The sequence below is a fragment of the Caloenas nicobarica genome, chromosome 31 (assembly GCF_036013445.1).
Source record: "Caloenas nicobarica isolate bCalNic1 chromosome 31, bCalNic1.hap1, whole genome shotgun sequence".
Taxonomy (NCBI): domain Eukaryota; kingdom Metazoa; phylum Chordata; class Aves; order Columbiformes; family Columbidae; genus Caloenas; species Caloenas nicobarica.
Window position 1 is genome coordinate 932,178 of NC_088275.1, and position 23,481 is coordinate 955,658.

The 23,481-nt window shown below is 60.2% G+C and overlaps 1 protein-coding gene across 1 annotated transcript; it reads right to left on the bottom strand.

Annotated features, from left to right (window-relative positions):
• Positions 1-4,210: 4,210 nt before the first annotated feature.
• Positions 4,211-23,338, bottom strand: IQGAP3 (IQ motif containing GTPase activating protein 3). Its single transcript, XM_065653564.1, is given in 38 exon segments — positions 4,211-4,324; positions 4,523-4,631; positions 4,851-4,952; positions 5,094-5,260; positions 5,385-5,597; positions 5,885-5,972; positions 6,131-6,275; positions 6,427-6,529; positions 6,873-7,005; positions 7,094-7,326; positions 7,614-7,698; positions 9,029-9,169; positions 9,256-9,480; positions 9,643-9,806; positions 9,918-10,070; positions 10,516-10,724; positions 11,089-11,158; positions 11,724-11,795; positions 12,065-12,148; positions 13,074-13,244; positions 13,320-13,462; positions 13,672-13,839; positions 13,942-14,032; positions 14,330-14,493; positions 14,673-14,797; positions 15,310-15,470; positions 15,611-15,774; positions 15,939-16,026; positions 17,142-17,305; positions 17,595-17,673; positions 17,993-18,171; positions 19,185-19,298; positions 19,533-19,600; positions 19,766-19,842; positions 20,053-20,130; positions 20,409-20,565; positions 21,008-21,090; positions 23,324-23,338. Coding segments are annotated over 37 exon segments (4,866 nt in total). The 5' UTR covers positions 21,073-21,090; positions 23,324-23,338.
• Positions 23,339-23,481: the final 143 nt, after the last annotated feature.

Consider the following 23,481-nt stretch of genomic DNA (forward strand, 5'->3'; position numbering starts at 1 on the left):
CATCGCTGCGGCACGTGACGCCGGGGAGACCAGCTCCCCGGGGGCGCTGCGTCCGAGCCAGCCTGCCCAGCACCCGCTGCACCAGGCCAGGCGGCCCCCGAGCTGGTGGAATCGGGATCCTCAGCAGCAGATTTCTGAGCTAAATTTAAAAACTTTTTGTCCTTTTCGGGTTTGTGGGTTCCTCGAGCATGTTGGAGTAGACAAAGGATGCTCCAGCAGAGCCAGCTCCCAGCCATGAACCTTCCTGTGCTCCTCCATCCTACCTCACCTCTCCCTCCCAAAATCTGGGAAATCCCAGAGCTGGCCACCCCTTTTCCCACCCTGGAGCGGGGCAGCAGCCCCAGGGGGGTCTGGTGGCCCCTATCCCCACTGATTCACTTGGCAGCTGCCTCTCATCTCCTTAACTCCTGCAAATGCAGAGTGCCAGGGGCTGTGGGGGTTATCTCCCATGCCCCAAGAGATGGCCTGGGTAGATTTGGAATATTTAACATCTATCCCATATGCCACACCATTTTTCTCTCCTTCTCACACACACATATATGCACATGCATATACTTCTGTGCATACCTCTGTTAACCCTCTCTCAGGCCCTATTTTTCATCTTTTTTTTTTTTTATCTGGCAGCTCATTTATACTCCTGGAGGCAGTTATGGCAATAAGTAACGAAGGAGAGAGTGTGAGGCTGGAGGAACTGGGGTTGGTGTCGCTAAGGGGCTGCACAGCGGCCGGGGAGGTGGCAGCTTCCAGCGTGGCGTGGCACAGCCACCAGCTCCTCTGCAGAGCCGGGAACACCGGATGGCAGCTGGGTGTGCCAGGGCAGACCTGGGGGTCAGCGAAGGGACCCACTGCACGAACAACACGTGTGGCTGTGCAGGGAGCGCAGGGCGCTGGCCGGTGACCTGCTGGAGCTGAGAGAGTCCAGCGCAGCCACGAAGATGCTGCAGGGAGTGGAGCATCTCCCTGCCGAGGAAAGGCTGAGGAGCTGGGGCTCTGGAGCTGGAGAAGAGGAGACTGAGGGCTGAGCTCATTCATGGGGATCAATATGGAAAGGGGGAGTGTCAGGAGGATGGAGCCAGGCTCTTCTGGGTGACAGCCAGTGACAGGACAAGGGGCAATGGGTGCGAACTGGAACACAGGAGGTTCCGCTTGAATAGGAGAAGAAACTTGTTCGCGGTGAGGGTGCCAGAGCCTGGCCCAGGCTGCCCAGGGAGGTTGTGGAGTCTCCTTCTCTGCAGACATTCCAACCCGCCTGGACACCTTCCTGTGTAACCTCAGCTGGGTGTTCCTGCTCCGGCGGGGGGGTTGCGCTGGATGAGCTTTCGAGGTCCCTTCCAACCCCTGACACTGTGATCCTGTGACTAGATGAAATACAAGCCTCAGAGGGAGCCCAAACCTCCCCCTTTCTCCCATCCTCAAATAACACCTTTCAGGATGGTTTTTGCAGCAGGTCGAGGTGGGAATGGCCTTTCCTCCCTGTCCCCTTTCAGCTGGTTGTCCCAGCCTTGGCCAGCACCACGCAGCCCCCAGCAAGCTCTGCGTCCTGGGCAAAGCCCCCAGGGCAGGGAAGAGGCCGAGGGCTGTGTGTGCGAGGACAAGTCCCCTTCACCCATGTGCCCCAGTCCCACTTTGTCCCACATTCGGCCTGTGTGTCCGGGGATTGGTGCCACCGCTCCATCCCTCCACCCAGGACCACAGCACGTGCGCAACACGGTGGCATCCGGCACCCCACGGCGGGAGGCTGCCGGTCCCCACAGTGCCACAGGGACCTTGGAGCACCCACAGTGCACGGCACCGCACGGCACAGCACCCGCAGCCTGCGCCTGGGCGTCTATGGCCACGACACAGCACCCACCGCACATGCCTGGGCACCCATGGCCACGACACAGCACCCACAGCCCATACTTGGGCGCCCATGGCCACAGCACAGCACCCACGGCCACGACACAGCACCCACAGCCCATATTGGGCGCCCATGGCCACGGCACAGCACCCACGGCCCGTGCCTGGCGCCCATGGCCACAGCACAGCACCCACGGCCATGACACAGCACCCATGGCCTATGCCTGGGCACCCATGGCCACGGCACAGCACCCACAGCCCGTGCCTGGCACCCATGGCCACGGCACAGCACCCACGGCCTATGCCTGGTGCCCATGGCCACGGCACAGCACCCATGGCCACAGCACAGCACCCACGGCCCGTGCCTGGGCACCCATGGCCACGGCACAGCACCCACGGCCACGGCACAGCACCCACGGCCCGTGCCTGGGCACCCATGGCCACGGCACAGCACCCATGGCCACGGCACAGCACCCACGGCCCGTGCCTGGCGCCCATGGTCACGGCGCTTTCTCCAGCTTGCAATGACATCTAGTGGAGCTGCCTCAGGGATTGCTCAGCCCCTGCCGGGCCTGCTTGGCGTCACCGGGCCTACTCGGCATCGCCGGCCTGGATTTCCCCCTCCAAACTCCTTTTCGAAATGCACGGGCAGGAGGTCAGAGCCAGTGCCCGATTCGTGGCTGGACACGGCCCAGCTTTCCAGGAGCCAAAAAAAAAAAGAAAAAAAATCACCTTTTCCACAGCAACACCAAGTCTCCTCCAGCCTGTGCCAGGACTGATAACAAATAGCTGGGGATTATTATCATTATGCAGAGCTTTTTACATTGGGCTCCCACTCCAGCCTCCAAACATCACAAATAATTTCAGTGTCAAATGCTGTTCCTGCAAAGCCAAGAGCTGCTGGAGGAGGCGGCTGGTGGCAAACAACCTGCAACGAGCCACAGCCAGGGAAAGGGCAGTTCTTCTGCTGAAAGCAAAGAAGAAAAAAAAGTGGTAACCAGAAGAAAAACAAAAACGTGGCAATAGGTAATATACACCAGCAACTCCCAGAGCCCTTGTCCCTGCTGGTGGCACAGCACCCAACAGGTTAACCACAGCCCCATCCTGGTTTAGAGCTGCAAGAGTGCTGCAGCTTGATCCCGATTCATTCCTTCAGAGATATAATCATAGTCTTCGTGAGATGTAATCATAGTATTTATTCAAAGATTAAGTGTGTCTGAAAGTGGCCTAAATTCCCTGTGCAAGAGCAGAGTGGAAGCAGCGCTGAGTCAGACGCCACGGGATGGAGGGGATGGGGGGGCTGCAGGAAACGGCACCAGCCCGAAAGCACCCGCTAAGTGAGAGGAAAGGAGCACAGAGGTGGCTGAAGGAGAATCATCTAGAGCAATTCTCTATTTTCACATACAAATTTATTTGGAGTAAATGAATAAGGGCAGCACAGCTGGGCTGCAGCACACACGACAGAGGGTTAAGCGCTGTTTGCAGCTTTTATACGACAGAAGGGAAATAAAAAAAAAATTACACTAAATCCTCACGAACACGCATCACTTTCCAAAGACAAGACAGACAGACGCCCTCAACGCCAATATACGAGGGTACCGTTGAGCCGCCTCAAGGTGCTGAGGCAGTTACTGAAGCAGCGATAGAGATTCCCACTCAGGTGTCCCAAAAAATCTTCGCAGACCAGGACAGCAGCGGCTCTGGGCCACCCTCCTCTATTTCTGCCCCCAGCCTGGCTGGAGAGCAGACAGTGAAATTAATTTAAAAAGAAAAAACAAGAACATCTCCCATTGCACTTTGATTTACTAGGGAACAGCCCATGGGTGTCTTCAGAAGCAGTTATTGCCTCTATATTCTCCTTCTCTTCTGAGCCTCCTATAAAGTCTAACTCTGACATTTCCTCACTTTTAGTGGGAAGAAAAATATATTAAAATACCTTTATTTAATCACTAAAAACATGTATAGTGTCCAGAAATCCATAGTGTCCTTAAGCAGCCAGCTGTTAGCAAAACAGGAACTAAACAGCCAAAACACCCATGAAAAAAATATTTAAAAGCGATGCACACCACAAAAGCTGGGGCAGCCACATCCTTCGTGCAGGAGGGTCAGGTCCGGCTCACGCCTGCGCAAGCAGGAGCGGGGGGTCCCAAGGGATTTGGGGTTGCCCAGGGCTGAGCTCCGAGCCCTCTGTGCTCCCCATCTGGCTGCCGGCGGCTGCAGATGCTCAAAGGCTGCATCAAAAACTCCATTGCAAGCAGCAGCTTTCCCTGCACAGAGACAGGGTGGCCCAGGAGCACCAACCCCGAGGGGTCTCTTTGGCAGGTTTGCATCACCCCACCATCCCCACAGCCCCCCACGCCCACCCACCCCGTTACTTCTTGAAGAACTTCTTGTTGAGGAGGAAAATGAGCAGGTTGACGTTGACCTTGGCCTTATCGAACATTTTCATGACGGCTACGCCCTCGTATTGCAGCTGCAGCAGGTCCTGCAGGAGAGGTGGCGGTCACCGCCGCGGCGGGGGGGTCTGTCCCACCCTCAGGGAGAGGGGAGCCAGCACGGAGCTGGGTCTGCAGCAGCGAATTGCACAGCGAGGCATCCCCAGCTCAGGGCAGGGCTCCCAGTCCCCCAAAACCAGGTGTGGGGACACCCCTCAAACCCTGCCCCCCCAGACCGGGCTCCCCACCTGGTAGTGCAGCTGGAACCGCTCCATGTCGATCCCCATGAACTTGGCTTTCACCTGGAACCTGCCCGATTCCTCGCAGGGGATGATGTCAAAGATCACGTTCCTGAACCTGAAGGGACGGAGCCACTCGCTACCAAAAGTGGCTTCAAGAAGCGGGTCACCCACCCAGCCCAAAAACCCCCTCCACATCCCAACCATCCCGTGCTCTAGTTGTACCCGGACCAACCAGCCCCAGCCTGAAGAGGGACAACGCTGGGCCCACGTGCACCCTCCTCTGAGCTGTTTTCCTCTACCTGCCCAAGCTCTGCACAGAGCAGGAGTTACATACTGGCTGAGCGGCAGGTCTTCGATCTCCAGCAGCACCCCCTTCTCGAACAGCCGGGCCGCCGTGTAGCGCAGCGGCTGCAGCTTCTTGTTCTTCCCACTGACCCTTGAAGAGAAAGGACCACACGCTCAGAGCTGGACTCCAGCCAGATGCGACCCCTCGGACCTCACAACATCCAGATAGCAATGAAAAGTATATATATATTGTTTAAAAATTATTGGGGTTGGTTTTGGTAAGGAAACATACTTGTTGCTGGCCGCCAGGTTGTCGAGACAGGTCTTGATGTACTGGTTGTAATAATCAATTTGCTCCTCGTAAAACAAGGTCTTGGCGTTGAGGCCCTGCAAGGTCTGCCTCAGCTTCAGGAGCTCCTCTCTGCGGTGCTGCCGGTACCGCCGCTGGTTGCGGATGTCCTGGAGGAAACGAAGCCATACAAGAAAACCTATACAGCTCACCCAGAGCTTGCTTGAAGCACACGAGTGAGATGTCAGGTGGGTTTAGTGAGGTGACGTCCCAGATCAGTGTCCCCCAGCACACCTTGGCCAGCTCATTGATGAGCTCCTGGTACTGGTGAGCAGACTCCACCAGCCCCAGGCTCTCCAAGCGCCGCAGGTTGCGGATGATCTTGCGCTTCTTGTCCTCCATAGAGAGCTGGTTGTTGGCAGCCAGGGAGCGGTTGCGTTTCAGCGTGACGGGGGTCTGGGCGTCCCGCAGCGCTCGCCTGCGCATGAGATGCTCATGGGAGGCTTCCTGAGGATGAGACAGGAGGGGGTGAGCCTGGCACCCTGCTGGAATGGGACAGGAGGAGACGGAGCAGTTAAACCCACCCCCCACCACCCCTTTTGATATGAGTCTCTCCTAGCCCCTAATACACGCTTTCTCTGAAAAAAAAAAGAGCCCAGCCACTGCTGGAACATAAAAGCAGTGGCCAAGCCTTTGAGAGGAGCAGGGCAGCTTTTTGCTCATGGCTTGTGCTTGTTCGCCTTTTCCTCAAGAATTTTTTTAGCTCATCCCAGCAGCAGCTTCACGCATCCCACCTCATGCTCTGAGGCCCGTGTCCACAGGATCTCTGCGAGGGAATCTCCTGCCTGGGACTGGATCACGTCCACCAGCATCTGCTTGGTGCTAGAGACCAGAGAGAGGGGTGGAGGGAGGTCCCTTGGGACCGTGGCCCCCCTCTACCATAGCAGCACATTACTTAGTTGTCTCCCAAGGTTTTCTTGCCCCCCCTGAGCATCCCAACCTCCACAAGCCCCCCTGAAGCTCCCAGAGCCTGTTCTCACCTCAGCAGCAAGCTCCTGGCATCGCTCTCCTCGCTGCTGGTCGCCGGCACCAGCTTGCCGGTGAGGGTGAGGGACATCTCCATTTTGCTGAGGTGGGCAAGTCCCTGCTCGGCGCTGCCGTCCGCCAGGCTGGGAATGCTCTCCCCTGCGAGGGCAGAGAGAGCCCGAGTAGCCACGTGGGGCTCCGGAGGGTTGGCTTCTCCAAGCCCAAAGCAATCCAGCTAGAGCTTCACGCAAAAAAACCATCCTCATCCTTCTCCTGCCAGGGTGGGTGGGGACCCCGGAGCTCTACCTACCGACAAGGGCCTGGAGCGTAGGAAGCTCGTCGAGATCTTCCAGCAGCTCGTGCAGGGGGTCTCCGTGGTGTGGAGCGATTGAGTCCTGGTGCTCGAGCAGGAGCTGGATGGTGCAAGGGAAGAGGGTCAGTGGCAAAGGGACACACAAAAGAACAGGGAGAGAAGGCCAGCTGGGAATGATGCAACAGCCTTTGCACCTGAGCGGGGACTGCAAAGTTACAAGGTTCAGAGAAGGACAAGCAGCGGAGAACCTGAAGTATCTAGATTATTTCCTTGCTTAAAAGGAAAAAAACAAAACCAAAAAAAAACCAAAACAAAAAAAAACCAGGAAGGAGCTGTGCTGGTGATAATACAGAGGAGAGTGATGAAATCTAGCAGGAAGCTCAGGAGATGAGAGCAGAGGAGGTGGTGCCTGCGTCTCTGCAGGTGGATTTAATTCCCTTTACCTTGTGTGTGTTGATGAGCTCCCCCACTGTGATGTAGATGACTGGTTTGGCCACTGCCACCATCTCTGAGTACTCGTCCACATTAAACCTCTCTTCTGGCTCCGGGACGCAGCAAGCAGCAGAGATGAACCTCCTGCGAGGGGGGACCTCTTCAGTCAGCCCCCAAACCCTTCCACCGGCTCGTAACCACTCTCCCAGCCCAATGCCATCTCAGTGCCCACCTGAACTTGTGGTAGGTGTCCTCCAGGTACTGGTTGACCCCGCAGAGATGTGCGTTCTCCCCGTCAAAGGCCTTGCGGGCAGCTGCGTGCTGCAGCACTTTGGCGATAGAGCCCAGGCTGCGGCGGTGGTCGGGGTGCAGGGTCACCCCGGCCGAGATGTCCACGATGTCAAAGCCATCGGGGGCCACCACTGCCGGGTTCATGAAGCGGTAGTAGAGCAGGTTCCCCACGATCTAGGGCACAAGACAGGCTGGGTGTTCAGGAATAGGCGGGCTGGTGCCCGAGGAGGTGGCAGCCGTGCTGTTTCGTCCTTGCACGGCCCGGTGGGACCCTCCCCAAGGGGACAGCAGCACAGAGAACAGCTACCATGGACATTTCCTTAGTGGCTCAAGGAAAACGTTGACTTGAAGGAGTTTTTCAAGTTAAGGGAACTTGACTTTCTGTGGAGGGAGAGTGTCCCTCCACACATGCACATGGTTGAAGGCCACCAAGCCACACAGACCCTCCAGCCCCAGGGTACCTTGTCGATCTCCTCCTCGGGGGCCTTGGGGAATTTCTCAGCCAGAGACGTCCTCAGGATTTTGGCCACGTAGCGCATCCCATAGCTGAGGAGGGTGCAGGGACAGGTCCCATCAGCACACGGAGCAGCACCAGGCTCAGCACCCTGCCCCATCCCTACTTGACATCACACAAGCAGCACCGAGCCCCAGCCTTGGGGTGATGGAGGAACCCACGGAAAGGGCTGGAGGCTGCAGTGTCCCTCACAGGTCCCCCCTCTACCCTGCTGCCAGCCCAGGCATCCCCAGAGGGGCCTTCATCATCGAATGATTTTGGTTGGAAAAGCCTCAAGATCATCAAGTCCAATCATTACCCACCCCTGGCACTGACCCCTGTCCCTGAGAACCTCATCTCCGCATCCATTCAAAAATCAAGACAATTAAATTAAACAGTATTCCCTGAAAACAAAACAGTTTCAGAACAAATATGAGGCCTTGGTACTTTTTAAAATGTTCTTTAAGCTTCAATGATTGTTTGCTGTTACCCTTATCTACAGCCATGCTGAATAAAGCTATAGCTAAACGGAAAGTTAAATGTATTCACGAGGTGTTAATGTCTACATCTTATTATTTGCAGTCTCTCAGAGAAAGCAAAAGTAACTACAAATAGTGCTATGCCAGAAACTGTTTTTTTGACCAACGGTGTTGCTTCAGCATGCAATGAACTGGTTCATTCTAAAGTGGTCACAGTTGTTGACGACAACAGGCTTTGTATTTGAACCTGGCATGTCTTTTGGTCCATGTGAAAACAAGTTTCAATGTTAAATATTTTCTGACACTTTGGAATTACTGTTGCTCTCCCCATTTTCTTTAGGTCAACATATGGTTCATGGCAATATTGTACAGGTCTAAAACCTCCAGGGACGGTGACTCCAGCACTGCCCTGGGCAGCCTGTTCCAACGCCCCACAGCCCTTTGGGGAAGAAATTGTTCCCCACATCCAACCTCAACCTCCCCTGGCGCAACTTGAGGCCGTTTCCTCTGGTCCTGGCGCTTGTTCCTGGGGAGCAGAGCCCGACCCCCCCTGGCTCCAAGCTCCTTTCAGGCAGGTCAGAGATCAGAAGGTCTCCCCTCAGCTCCTGTTCTCCAGCTGAACCCCCAGCTCCCTCAGCCGCTCCCGTCACCCTTGTGCTCCAGCCCCTTCCCCAGCTCCGTTCCCTTCTCTCAACTCGCTCCAGCACCTCAAGGCCTTTCTTGGCCTGAGGGGCCCAAAACTGAACACAGTAACTCAGTCCTGCAGCAACTATGGGTTGGGAAGCCCCCAACTAAGGGGTTGGGAAGCCCCTATCACCCAACCTCCCTTTCCAAGGTCTTGCTGAAGCCACCTTCAAGCTGACAGTGCTGCATGGACATGTGTACAAACCACTGAGATACATACGGGATCTTGTCTACAGAAGAGGTAATGGCAGAGACAAACTTGTCTGTCATCGCAAGGAGGTTGCGGATAGAAATATCCAAGCGCCTTTGGACCTCGATGTGGCTGAGAGCCTGCTCGGGGCTGACCTCGTACGGGAGCTCGCTGTGGATGGAAGACAAGGTCTGCATCCCCATCCCAGCACCCGTCAACCCTGCGGTCAGGCTAAGCCTCCTTGCCCAGGGCCTGACCTTTTCTGCCCGCTCTGCGACTCGGTCTGGTTGATCCACGCCTTGTAGATGTCCACGGGGTCGGTGCGGATGCTGAGGGTCTTGTCCCGCAGGACCTCCTGCACCGGGCCCCCCAGGATCTGCCGCAGGGCGTTCTGCCCACGCGCGTTGCGGTAGAAGCTGACCACCAGCCGGATCACCGTGGCATTCCCCGTCAGGATGTCATGGACGTGGTCCACCTTGGACCTGGGGAGAAGGACAGGATGGATGGAAGGAAGGGAATGGGCCGGTGTGTTTGTTCCCTAACACAGGAGGCAGCAGCCAGTGTTCAACTGCATCCAAGCTGATGCTCCTGGTCCAGCCTTTTCCCAGACCTGTCCCCAAACCAGGGCACCCACGGCCACCCACCTGATCTCCTCCTGCAGTGCTGCTTTGAAGAGCTGGAGCAGCAGATAAGCCTCTCGGGGGTTGGACGCGTAGTTGTAAAGCGTAAAGATCACTGATTCCATGAACTTGGTGGACTTGTTCTGGGGCATCTGGAAAATCAGCCGGGCCAAGTACACAGGCTGGGTCTGCAGGGATGAGGGACACCGAGCTTAACCCCAAGTGTCATGGGGTGGGGCCCAGGGTCCCCACGCTGCTCCCCAGCTGTGGGGGACACAGTAGAGCCCCCCCAGTCCCACCTGCAGCAGGTAGAAAAGGTGCTGGTAGGCCTCCAGCTTCTGCCGCTTCTCCTTGCTGAGTGACTTGAGCCCCTTCTGCTTGTCTATGGCCATCATCTCCGAGAGCTGCTCCTTGTTCTTCTTGGTCAGCTTCTTGCAGTGGGAGACGACCTCCTGGAACCGCAGGGCAAGCAGAGAGAATCAGAGAATCATTTTGTTTGGAAAAGCACCCCAAAATCATCAAGTCCAACCATAACCCACCCCTGGCACTTCCCCATGTCCCCGAGAACCTCATGTCCGTCTGTCCAACCCCTCCAGGGATGGTGACTCCAGCACTGCCCTGGGCAGCCTGTTCCAATGCCCCACAGCCCTTTGGGGAAGAAATTGTTCCCCAGATCCAACCTCAACCTCCCCTGGCGCAACTTGAGGCCGTTTCCTCTCATCCTATCACTTGCTACTTGTCAGAAGGGACCAACACCCTCCAAATCCCTTCAACACCTTAAAAGCAAAGTGGAGAGAAGTTCAAGCTGTGATGCCAGAGAGGAGAGGACCAGCTCTGCCTGCCCGAACAGCTTGGACACTGCGGCAGGGCCACGGTGAAGTGTCTCCTCCTCCCCACCTGTAGCGTGATCCTGTTCTTGACCAGCAGCCCGATTTTGATGTCCATGAGGTCCAGGTCGCTCTCGAGTTGCCGGCTGGCACGGATTCTCTTCACCACCTCCTCCTGCAGCCGCAGCACCTCCGACTCCTCCCAGAAGTCGTGCTGGCTCTGCTCCAGCAGGTGGATGAAGCGCCGGACGATGCTGAGCGGTGGGCTCCTTGCGTGGACTGCAGCAAGGCACAGCGCCACCATCAACACTCGTGGGGAAAACTGAGCGGCCACCCCCACCGTGGAGCCTCAGAGCCCCAGCATCTTGCAAAGACACCCCCGTCCTTCCCCCCAAAAAAGCATCTTCTTGTAACACCAGGAGTCAGGACAAGGTGTCACCATGCTCTGCAACACCTCCCCGCGCCCACTCTATGTGATGCTGAGAGGCCACCAAGCCTCTGCCACACTCTCATGCTTGCCATGGTGACGCTGGCGGCCAGCCTGCCGCCACCGGCCCACCGCGCAGGGCCAGCGAGTGCGGAGGCAGAGACCCCTTCCCAATTAATTACAGCCACTTCAGAGCAGAGACGAGCAGACACTTACCCAGCATCCTGTAATCCCCGCGGGCCTTGTTGGCTCGCACAAAAGCCTGGATTTTTATTACAGCTTTAACCTGCCAAAACAAACAAGGGGATGGGGGATGTTTGCCCAAAGCAGCCCTGAAACCCGCAGGGAGCGGAGAAGAGCTGGCCGGGCACCCAGCTGCCTGCTCCCACCGCTGGGAATCTGCCCACGCCCAGGACAAGGGGCTGCAAAACCCACGAGGGATTTCAAGGTTTCATCCTCCTTGGCAGCCGCTTCCCCTCCACTTGCTGGATCTCACATGCTACAGCAACCCCAGAGACGCAGCTTCGCTTCCTGCAGCCGACACACTCCTTTTCCCCCAAAATTACCTTCCTCTCTGATGGGCATCTGGAAGTCCTTGTTGGCTTTTGATGGAACCAGAGTGGTTTTTCTTTCCTCACACTTTACAGACCCTGATAATTCAGCTCCCAGACCTACCAGGCACCTTTTCTTTCCCATCCGTCCCCCTGCAAGGACGCACCAGTTTCTCCCTCCAGCCGTGGCAGAGCACTCGGGGGCAGAGGTCCGACCGCAAGCTCAGGATCGTCCCCCTCCGTCCCCACAGAGGGTCCCGTGCTCCCAGGAGCCGTTTTCCTCCCTGTCCCGTCACTCACGTTCTGCCTGAAGTAGCGCAGCCTCTCCTGGTACTTTTTCCGAGCCCGCCACATCCTCACGCCCGCCTGGATCTGTGAGACACGTTCAAGAAGTTGGATGCTGGACGGACTTGCTTGGCCAAAGCAAAAAGGTGGAACAGGGGGAAAACCGTGGGGTTTTTTGCAAGACATTCTCCACCATCTCAAGCTCTCCCCATCCCCTCACACTCTGCTCAGCTGCCACATTCCCCCCCAGTTTCCTCTTTACTGGGTTGGGGGGAAATGCCGCGGCTCATCGCCAAGCACACGGGTGGCGATGTCCAGTGTGGAAACAAAAGGTGAAGAGGAAAACTCTTCCAAACCTTTATTGCAGCATCTGTGTTGGCTCGCAGGTAACGCAGCCTCTCCAGGTAAGCTCTGCGCTGCTTGAACCCTCTCCAGCAAGCCTGGCCATGAGAAGAAACACCAGGTACTGAGATATGTGCAACATCGTTGTGATGTTCGGTTGGTTTTTCAGAAAGCGCACAATAAGGGAGGATAGTGGCCAGCGGATCAGTGACCGTCCCCCTGTGCTGGGAATGGAGAGGCCAAATCAAAAATCCTGGGGGCAGTGCTGGGCCCCTCAGCTTGGAGCTCAAAATGGCGGCACCGGAATCACCTCAGGGCTCAAAATGGCGGGCAGAGGGGTGGCGGGATCACCTCACGCCAAGAAAGGCCTTGAGGTGCTGGAGCGAGTTGAGAGAAGGGAACGGAGCTGGTGAGGGGCTGGAGCACAAGTGTGATGGGAGCGGCTGAGGGAGCTGGGGGTTCAGCTGGAGAACAGGAGCTGAGGGGAGACCTTCTGATCTCTGACCTGCCTGAAAGGAGCTTGGAGCCAGGGGGGGTCGGGCTCTGCTCCCCAGGAACAAGCACCAGGACCAGAGGAAACGGCCTCAAGTTGCGCCAGGGGAGGTTGAGGTTGGATCTGGGGAACAATTTCTTCCCCAAAGGGCTGTGGGGCATTGGAACAGGCTGCCCAGGGCAGTGCTGGAGTCACCATCCCTGGAGGGGTTGGACAGACGGACATGAGGTTCTCAGGACACGGGGCAGTGCCAGGGCTGGGGAACGGTTGGACTCGATCTTGAGGGGCTTTTCCAGGCAAAATGATTCTATGATAACACAGCATAGGAAAAGAGAGCAAACCAGCTCCCAGAGCAGCTGCTATGAGAGAAAACCCCCATCCTGCCCTCTGCAGCACCTTGGGTGAGTTCCGGCTATTAAACATACAGAGCAGCACTGGTGCCCCCAAACCTGCCAGAGGATTCTGCCAGCAGTAACCCATGGTTTGCATCCCCCCCTCCCCAGAGGAGCGACAGCTTCTGGCAGCGTCACCTAGATCCTGGTGGCAGCCGGCCGCTGCTCCCGCAGGACGTGCCGTCGTGCCGCGAACTCCCGACGCATGAGGAAGCCCCGCAGCCGAGCCTGCAGCCGCACCACGAAGGCGACGTTGGATGCCCACAGGCACTCCCGGTCGTGCGCCGCGGTCACTTGGGTGATGACCGACTGCGGGGAACACGATGCACCAAGCTCAGCCCCGGCGATGCCACCAGCACCCACCCGCCCCCGTCCTGCCTGTACCTGGATCTCGTCCCGGCTCAGGTGCGTGGTGTTGGGGCCGCCGTGGCGCGGGCGCTGCCAGCTGCCCTCCAGGCTCTGCAGGCTCAGGTAGAACTCAGCGCCGTCCGCCAGCCTGTGCCGGACCCAGCCCAGCTGCACGCTCCCTGCACGGGGTACAGGGGGATGCAGGGGGCACTGGGGGGGCTGGCAGGGGCTGCGGGGGGGAGAGATACTGGGGAGGGGGAGAATGCTGGAGGGGGGCGATGCTGGGGGAGAATGCGGGGGGGGAAATGTGCTCCCCAAACAGCTGGGGCAGGGGTGCCCCCCCAGCTCCTTGGAGAGGCGGAAGGTTTTGCACCCCCCAAGCTTTTACCCGCTTGTCTCTTGGTGGCCATCAGAGCCGCCAGCCGGTCCTGGTAGGCGGTGGCACAGGCGCTGACCACGCCACGCAGGGACACGGCAGGGTTGAGCAGCACCCGCAGGGTCTGTGCCGCCTTCCCCTCCTTGATGGCCTGGTTGATGGCAGCCATGCCCAAAGCCACTGTGGGAGAAAAGGGGTTCACGTGAGCCCCTTCTTGCCCCCCACAGCACCCCACTGGCTGGTGGGCCAGGACCCAGCACCCATTCTGGGGAGAGCACTCACTGCTCCGGGCTGCCACCGTGTCCTGGTTGGCCCTGGAGACGCCCTCCTGGATCTCCTCCCACCAGAGCTCAGCTCCATCATCCTCTGTGGCCTGCAAGATGGGGGAGATGGAGGGGAAAGATGGGGTCTAGCAAGCTGGGCAGTCCCCCAAGAGCTTCAGCCACGCTGGTCTTGCACCACATCACCTCTCAAGCACCTTTGGCTTTGCAGGGTGCTGTGCGGCCAGGGGGATGCGGTGCTGCCGGGGGTACCGAGTGGTGGGGGATGCCGTGCTGGCTGGGGGTACCGAGTGATGGGGGATGCCGTGCTGGCTGGGGGTACCGAGTGATGGGGGAAGCCACGCGGCCAAGGGTGGGTTACTGAGTGACCGGAGGGGGTTCCGCCCCACCTGGGCTTTCAGGCGTCGTGCCCGTGCCAGGACATCGTGGTAGCGCCACGCAGTCGGGAGGACGATGCCGGGCAGGGCGGCTGCCGGCAGCAGCAACGCCGCCAGCGTCTTCTCAGGGTCCGGCTGCACCAGCGCCTCGTTGATCAGCCTGACAGCGAGGACTCCTGTGTGGCAGGAAGGGGACGGGGGTTCAGCCCCCACCCCAGGAGCCCAATAGTGTCACAGCCCAGGGCAGTGCGAGGTTCTCTGGTGTCTGATTCAGGATGGGGCCCCAGTGCACCCTCTCTCCTGGAAAGTTTGCAGAAAACCCTGCTTGACCAACCCTCCCAGGAGCAGGACTCACGGTCGTTTTCCTCTTGCACTGATGAATTGGTGTTGTTCACGCTGTCCTGAATGTCATTCCAGCTCAGGAATTCAGCTCCTGCTTCCCTACATTGGCCTTTCAGCTGCAGTAAGTCCTCAAAATACCTGCAGGAGAGACACAGGGCAGGAGCTGAAAGGAGGTTGGAGCCAGGAGGGGATGGGGTTTGGTCTCTTCTCCCAAGTAAGAAGCGCCAGGATGAGAGAAAATGGCCTCGAGTTGCGCCAGGGGAGATTGAGGTTGGATCTGGGGAACAATTTCTTCCCCAAAGGGCTGTGGGGCATTGGAACAGGCTGCCCAGGGCAGTGCTGGAGTCACCATCCCTGCAGGGGTTGGACAGACAGAGATGAGGTTCTCAGGGACATGGGGCAGTGCCCGGGGTGGGTAACAGTTGGACTCGATGATGTTGAGGGGCTTTTCCAACCAATGTGATTCTATGATTTTAGGCAGGAACAGCACCTGCCAGAGCTGCTACCTTGCTTTTCCAAGGCGAAAGGGTAAGGCACAAGGCAGCAATGTTGCTGAAACAAGCCCATGCAATGCCCAGAACCCCTGGCCACCCCCTCCCAAGGGACTGCTCCCCCCCACCCACCCCAAACCCCAAGACCAGCATCCTCACCGCTGCGCGTTCGCATCCTCCACCGCCGCCAGGCCCAGGGCAGGGCTGGCCAGGCTGCTCCAGAGCCCACGGGCGTCCCTGGCGTCCAAGGCTCGGTTAACCAGCGCCACGGCCGAAAGCATCTCAACAGCCACGAAGAGCTCCTCCTGCCCCAGCTCGCCCTGCACAGTGCGGGCAGAGACACTGACCCCCTGTGCCCCCACCCTCCAGCCCCAGCAGCCCTCCCAGATGTGCAGGAACCACCCCCCCATCCTCACAGAGGCACCGATCGCTCCCCACCCAGGGGACCCAGAGCTCTCACCCGTGGGTGCTGGCGCTGCAGCAGGGCCAGCTGGTGCTGGTACAGGGGGGCGGCCGGGGGGTGCACGATGGGCAGCTGCGCCGCAGGGTCCATCAGCGCTTCCAGAGTTTGTGCCAGTGTCCCTCGGCGGATGGCGGCGTTGATGCGGCTGACAGCTCGCAGCACTGCAGGGGAGACCAGGGTGAGCCGGCGCGGGGGCTGCAGGAGGTGGCCGTGCCCCATCCCCGCTGGGGCCCTGCCAGCAGCCAGGACAAGCCGCCACCAGCTCCAGGGGCTGCCCTGGGCAGCAAAACCTGCCACAAGCCTGGTGTCCATCCTGGCCACTCACTGGCTTGCTCCTCATCGCCCCTCTTGTTGGCCGCCAGGATCCCGGCCACCACCTCTTCCTGGTCCAGCAGCTCCATGTAGCCCAGCTCCTGCAGAAAAAGAGACTTCATAGAATCACAGAATCATTTTGGTTGGAAAAGCCCTTCAAGATCAAGAGTCCAACCATTCCCCCAGCCCTGGCACTGCCCCCTGTCCCTGAGAACCTCGTGTCCGTCTGTCCAACCCCTCCAGGGATGGTGACTCCAGCACTGCCCTGGGCAGCCTGTTCCAATGCCCCACAGCCCTTTGGGGAAGAAATTGTTCCCCACATCCAACCTCAACCTCCCCTGGCGCAACTTGAGGCTGTTTCCTCTGCTCCTGGCGCTTGTTCCTGGGGAGCAGAGCCCGACCCCCCCTGGCTCCAAGCTCCTTTCAGGCAGTTCAGAGATCAGAAGGTCTCCCCTCAGCTCCTGTTCTCCAGCTGAACCCCCAGCTCCCTCAGCCGCTCCCATCACACTTGTGCTCCAGCCCCTTCCCCAGCTCCGTTCCCTTCTCTCAACTCGCTCCAGCACCTCAAGGTCTCTCTTGGCCTGAGGGGCCCAGAACTGCCCCCAGGATTCGCGGTTTGGCCTCCCCATTCCCAGCACAGGACGGTCACTGCCCTGGGCCTGCTGGCCACACCAGTGCTGGTACCAGCCAGGATCCTGTGGCCTCTTGGCCACTGGGCACCCGCTGGCTCATGTTCAGCCGCTGTCACCAACACCCCCAGCTCCTTTTCCAGCTGCTCTTCCCCAGCCTGCAGCGTTCATGGGGTTGTTGTGACCCAAGTGCAGGACTCAGCCCTTGGCCTTGTTGAACCTCAGACAATTGGCCTCGGCCCATCGATCCAGTTGCTCCAGATCCCTCTGTGGAGCCTCTTGCCCTCCAGCAGATCAACACTCCCACCCAACCATGTCTTGTCTGCGAACTCACTGAGGGTGCGCTCGATCCCCTCGTCCAGATCATTGGCAAAGAGATTAAAGGGAACTGGCCCCAGTACTGAGCCCAGACGTCTGGTCTCTCACCAGATCCTGCTCGTGCTGACGAAGCAGCCACGCTCACACCCTTTGCAGAACTCTGCTGATCTGCAGAGCAAACGATCCCCTGCATGGGGGGATCCCCCCTCCCTCCTGGAGACCATGGCAGCCCCGGGTCGCCCCCCAACACAGGCTCCCCCAGCCCCTACCAGCGCCTTCTGCTCGCGGTCGGCGCTGAGCTGCTCCAGGTAACGGTCCAGGTTGTCCCGCTGGAGGTGGCGCAGGGCCAGGACTGGGTCCTGCAGGGCGCGGAGCAGCCCCGGCGCGTCCTGTCTCTCCAGGGCATCATCCACGTCCTCCAGAGCCCCGAGCACTGCGAGAGAGACCAGCTCACACCCAGACGAGGCAAGCGGGTGAACCTTCCCACAGCCCCAGGGAGCAAAGGGAGCTACAGTTGAAGCCTTCATACCAATAGTTGTAATTTCTCCTTGGAAATACACTCCCAGCCCCGCTCCCCACTGGGTCTGAAGCTGGCCTGAGCAGACGGCTCCTTTCTGCTGTGCCCCCCACCCTGGGCAGGCTCTCTCCTGCAGCCTGGGGTACCCCGGTCCCACCAATAAGCTCTGGACAACCCCCAGGAGGGAAAATCTATATCTGCTCACCATTCACTTTGTTGATGTTCCCTTGGATTTCAGCCTGGGTCAGACACCGGTCATAGATGTCCTCTCCCTCCGGGATCCCCTGCAGGTACTGTAGAGAGACGCCCCACCCTGAGCTTTCCGCCCAAGCGCACCCCAACCCCACACAGGGGGGTGGTCCCTGACAGATGCCAGCGCTCATTTCCCAAGCCCTGAGTCAACAAGCCCCTGAAGAGGAATTATTTCCCTCCCACTTTCCCCATCTTGTGACCAGCACAAGAGCTCCCAGGCTGTGTTTTACCCACTAAGCATGGGAACGGTCTCTGACCAAGGGACACCCCCAGCTGGAAGCACCCACCAGCACATCACCAAAGGGGCTGCTCCTCTCCTACCCCCCCAGGACCCTCCCGTGCCCTCCTCACCCTGTTTCTGGCATTGCTGCCCTTCTCCAGCTTGGCCCGCTGGAGCACGTCCTGGTAGGCACCAGCCAGCACCTGGCGCAGGTCGAGGAGCATCGCGCTGGGGTTGCGCAGGGCCGCCAGCGTCTCCGCCACCACCCCCCGCTCCACCGCTTCGTTGATGGCCAGCACCGCAGCGTGGACTGGGGGCAGAGAGGGAAGGAGGTGGGTGAGAGGGGCCACGGGGGGCTGCGATGGGCCATCCACTACATCCCTGTGCGCAGTGGGACACATGCCACGCACAATGGTGGTAACCCCCCATCTCAAAGAGCAAGCTACAGTCTCCAGCGCCTGGGAGGCATCAGTGTCTCTACAGCAAGCGCAGCTAATGTGAAGCCTGGGTGCTGCTGGCTGGGAGGGGGCTGTGCCAGCCGCTGCAACCGCACACGGGGCTGGAGGAGCAACCAGGTACCTCCACTGCATCCCAGAGCACCCCCCAGAGCACAGAACCATTTCAGTTGGAAAAGCCCCTCAAGATCATCGAGTCCAACCATTACCCAGCCCTGGCACTGCCCCATGTCCCTGAGAACCTTATCTCCGTCTAAATGTCTTTTAAACCCCTCCAGGGATGGTGACTCCAGCACTGCCCTGGGCAGCCTGTTCCAATGCCCCACAGCCCTTTGGGGAAGAAATTGTTCCCCACATCCAACCTCAACCTCCCCTGGCGCAACTTGAGGCCGTTTCCTCTGGTCCTGGCGCTTGTTCCTGGGGAGCAGAGCCCGACCCCCCCTGGCTCCAAGCTCCTTTCGGGCAGGTCAGAGATCAGAAGGTCTCCCCTCAGCTCCTGTTCTCCAGCTGAACCCCCAGCTCCCTCAGCCGCTCCCATCACACTTGTGCTCCAGCCCCTTCCCCAGCTCCGTTCCCTTCTCTCAACTTGCTCCAGAACCTCAAGGTCTCTCTCGGCCTGAGGGGCCCAAAACTGACCCCAGGATTTGAGGTGTGTCCTCCCCAGTGCCCAGCACAGGGGACGGTCACTGCCCTTGTCCTGCTAGCCACACTGGTGCTGATACAAGCCAGGATGCTGGTGGCCACCTTGGCACACTGCATTCCCCAGAGCATCATGCAGTTTGCTGGCCTCAGATTTGACATTTGGGGGTTGAGCCAAGATCCTGCCGTGGCTGATGCCCAGCACCACTCCCTCCCCGGGCACCATCACCTGCTGCTTCATCCACTGAGAGTTCGTTGGCCAAAATGCCGCCGATCTTGCTGAAGGCGGGCAGCTGCAGGCCGTACTTCTCCAGCTCCCGCTTCATGTTGGTGATCTCCTCCTCTGCAGCAGAGCACAGAGGTGTCACCACTCAGCGCCATTCCCAGGGCCCAGCAGAGCCCCCGCTCCCCCGCCAAGCCGAGGGGTGCAGCAAACACCCACCCTGGGGCAAGCGTCACCCTGGCAGCTTTGGGAGAGCTTGGCCAAGGTCTTCATTCCCCACATCCCTCCCACCACAGGGGTCCCAGAGCGCTGTCGGCAGACCCCCAGGCCCTGTTCCCCCGCGCGGTGCCGTACCTGTGAAATCCACCTTCCCATACAGGTCCTGGATCTGCGGAGCCAGCCCCAACTTGAAGAGGTACAAGCTGAAAGACGAAGCAGACACACACCATGAGTGCAACATTACTTGTTTCTCCCTCCAGAAGCTTCTGAAACAGCCGAGGCCATCGCAGTGACGCCACCAAAGGGCTCCTGAGCACCAACAGGAATCGTGCCAGGTTTTGGCCCCGGTGCTGAGCCAGGGACCCCACCTGAGCGCATGGATGCAATAGACCACCCGGGGCATGTTCTTCTTGTCATAGATGTCAGTGGTCTCTGGGTGGAAGATCTGCCGACGAGACAGAGACAGCTCAGGTGGAGACACCACCGAGATGGTCCCTGGGGAGGATGGTGTCCGAGGGTGGGGGGACAGAGACGAAGCCCCCTGCAATGCCGGCTCCCGCCACGAGCCGAGCCAGTGCCGCACAACCCCGGCATCGCCACAAAGGCAAAGGCCAGCACGTCCCTTGGCCCCGGGGGAACGGAGGGGACGTGTTACCGAGGGAAGCCCCACGTGGCTCATGGCGTCACGCCAGTAGTTGATGTTGTCCGTGTGCCGAAAGTGCAGCCCGGCTGCCTGGAAAAGAAGCAGCTGGAATCAGGCTGAACCCCACGTTCTGTCCATGGGGTTCCACCTCTCCCTCAACCCCTCCCAGCCAGGGCATGAGCTCAGAGCCAGAAGCAAAGCCTGTAACCTCCCCCGCCGTGGGCAGCCTGCAGCCCTGTTCAATTAAATTGTCCCTTAATTGCAATCAGCATGCCCCCTCCCCACTCCGCGTTCAGCAGTGATGGAAAGGTCCCTGCCAGTTTTGGGGTATGCCCTAAGGAACGCACCCCCCCGTGCTGCCGTCGTACCTTGTACCGCGTCTGCTCACGGTCGTAGATCTTCTTCAGAGGGACCACGGCGGGGGCGAAGCAGTGGCCCAGCTTGGCCAGGACCACCCCATTGCGCAGGGTCTCCTCCAGCTCCGTCGGGGGGGGCAGCTCCTCGCTCAGACAGGCCTCCATCCAGCTGGCAGGGCCAAAACGGGCACGTCATGGACCCCCAGTACCCCACCCAGACCCCCCGCACGGGAAAAGCAGCACCTGAAGGAGACCCACCGTCCCCTCCGTCCCTGTAAATCCCCCCATGGCAGGGAGAGGTCGCCCCCCACCCCTGTGCTGCAGGGTTTATCAAACAGCTGTTTCACAGTTTGGGTGCAACAGCATGGCTGAGCGCCCGCCCCCAAAAAACAACCCCCAAAACCGACTCTGAAGGGCCAGAAATGGCCCTTCAGAGTCGGTTTTGGGCGTTGTTTTTTGGGCAGCAGGGGCAGGCAGGATTTCACAGCTTTGTGCTTTGCAGCCTGACCTCCTCCACACCCCTTGTGCCTTATCCCCCCCTCCCTTGCACTCCCTTTTGCCCCCCCAAATTTTAGCCTGAGGCAGAGGGGTCCCCCCATACCCAGCCTCACCGCTTGGCTTCCTCCAGGCGACACAGATACTGGTAGGCGACGTTCTGCCGCCTCTGCTCGTCCATCTCCTCGGCGGTGAGGCGCTCACCTGGGCGGTGACGGGGGCACGTCAGCCCCCCAGTTCAGGGGTTGCTTTTTTAATCACCCTTCCCCATCCAAATGAAGATTTCACAAAAAAACAGCAGTTTCCAGCGCAGCCGCCTGCCTGCGCCTCCCACAGCCCCGGCGTGGGTGGCACCGCGCCGAGACGCGGTGACGGTGACACCGGTCAGGCCCTTCTGGCAGTTGGAGGAAAGTTTCCAATTTCCCTTTTTTCTCCAGTAACGGCCGTGGCCGGTGCCCAGGGCCCAGGGCCAGCACCCAGAGGGGACGCAGCTGCAGATTTGGGGTCCCTTTCATACCGCTGGTGCTGATGGCACCCAGCAGCACCCCCACCAGACACATCCCCAAAACGTGTCCCCTCCAGCTTGTCCCCAGGTGCCTGAGGCCCCGTCACTGTCCCCCCCACCAGCCGCTCCCCCAGCTCTGCCTGTCCCCACGTTGACCTGCACCCCCAACCCTGCTGTCCCCCCACAACCACCTGCACCCCAGACCTGCCTGTCCCCCCACACTGACCTGCACCCCCAGGTCCTCCTCTGTCCACCCCCAGACCCACCTGCACCCCCAGACCTGCCTGTCCCCCCACACTGACCTGCACCCCCAGGTCCTCCTCTGTCCACCCCCAGACCCACCTGCACCCCCAGACCTGCCTGTCCCACTACACTGACCTGCACCACCAACCCTCCTGTACCCCCAGACCTGCCTGTCCTCCCATACTGACCTACACCCCCAGACCCGCCTGCACCCCCAGACCTGCCTGTCCCCCCACACTGACCTGCACCCCCGCCCCTGCTGTCCCCCCACACCCACCTGCACCCCCGGATCTGTCCACCTCCACGATGACCCGCACCCCTGACCCTCCTCTGTCCTCCTGCACCCCCAAACCTGCCTGTCCCCCTACACTGACCTGCACCCCCGCCCCTGCTGTCCCCCCGCACCGCTGCCCGCCGGCCCCCCCACAGCAGCCCCCGTCCCGTCCCGGTCACTCACAGCGCCCCGGCCCCGGCCCCGGCCTCGCTCCCTCCATGGCTGCAGCTGCGGCCGCGGCGGCTCCACCCGCGGTTTGAATCTCCCGCCGCTCACGTGACGCCGCGCGGGGCGGGGGCGCGCGGGGCGGGGGCGCGCGGGGCGGGGGCGCGCGGGGCGGGGGCGCGCGGGGCGGGGGCGCGCGGGGCGGGGGCGCGCAACACACGGGGATCAGCGCGCGGCGGGGTGCGGGTGTCACACAGCGGGGTGCGGGGGAGCCCGTGGGCGCGGGGGGTGTCACACAACAGGGGGTGGGGGGAGCCGTGGGGTGCAGGGGGTGGGTGGCACACACCAGGGTGTAGGGGAGCCCTGGGGTGCAGGGGGTGTCACACATCAGGGTGCAGGGGGGAGCCTGTGGGTGCAGGGGTTGGGTGGCACACACCAGGATGCAGGGGAGCCCATAGGTGCAGGGGGTGGGTGTCACATACCAGGGTGCAGTGGGTGTCACACAGCGGGGTGCGGGGGAAGCCCATGGGCGTGTGGGGTGTCACACACCAGGATGCAGGGGAGCCCATGGGTGCAGGGGGTGGGTGGCACACACCAGGGTGTAGGGGAGCCCTGGGGTGCAGGGGGTGGATACAACCCGGGGTCGACGCACACATGGGGCGCGCACCCCCGAGTGCCGGGGGCTCAGCGCACACGGGGACCTGCAGGGTCCGTGGGGACTCACAGGGACCTGGACGCACCGGGACTGTCACTTGGGCTGCCAGCAGGGGCACAACGGGATTTGCCCCCCAGGCTGGGCCAGGCGGGGGTCCTGGGGGGCTCCAGCACCGGCGGTGCCAAGGGGCCAGGCCTGCACCAGAGCCGGGATGTGCCGGTGGGTCCCGGGTGCACGGTAGCCCCGCTGCACCACGCCTGACCAGCAATCTGCCCCAAACCACGGATGGGTCCCCATTAACCACATCCACAGCACCTGCCACGAGCTCGCTGGGCCAGCGCGGGGCCGGTTGTGCCATCGTCACACAGTTCACATCAGCGTTGCTGAACCAAGTTGCCATGGCACTGTACACCACGCCGGTGACGGAGGTGAAACCAGAGCCAGCCGAGCCATTGCGGGAACGTGCCTTCCCCAGGACACCCGGCTTTGTCCCGGTTCGTGCCGCACCGCACCTTGATGCTTTCTTGGCGCTCAGCAGCTGCCTGTGCTCCAGCGTCGGGCCCCGGGCACCGGCACTCGTCACCCGCGGCTTCCCAAGCAGCCCAGCCCGGTGACACTCGGAGGCACCTCGGACATTGCCCGTCCCGTCCAGAGAGCAGCGGTTTGCGGCAGCAGCGCGGCTGCGGGTGGTGGTGATGCCACATCCCTCCCCTCCACGCTCTTGGCACCTTTTACTCCTGGAGAACAA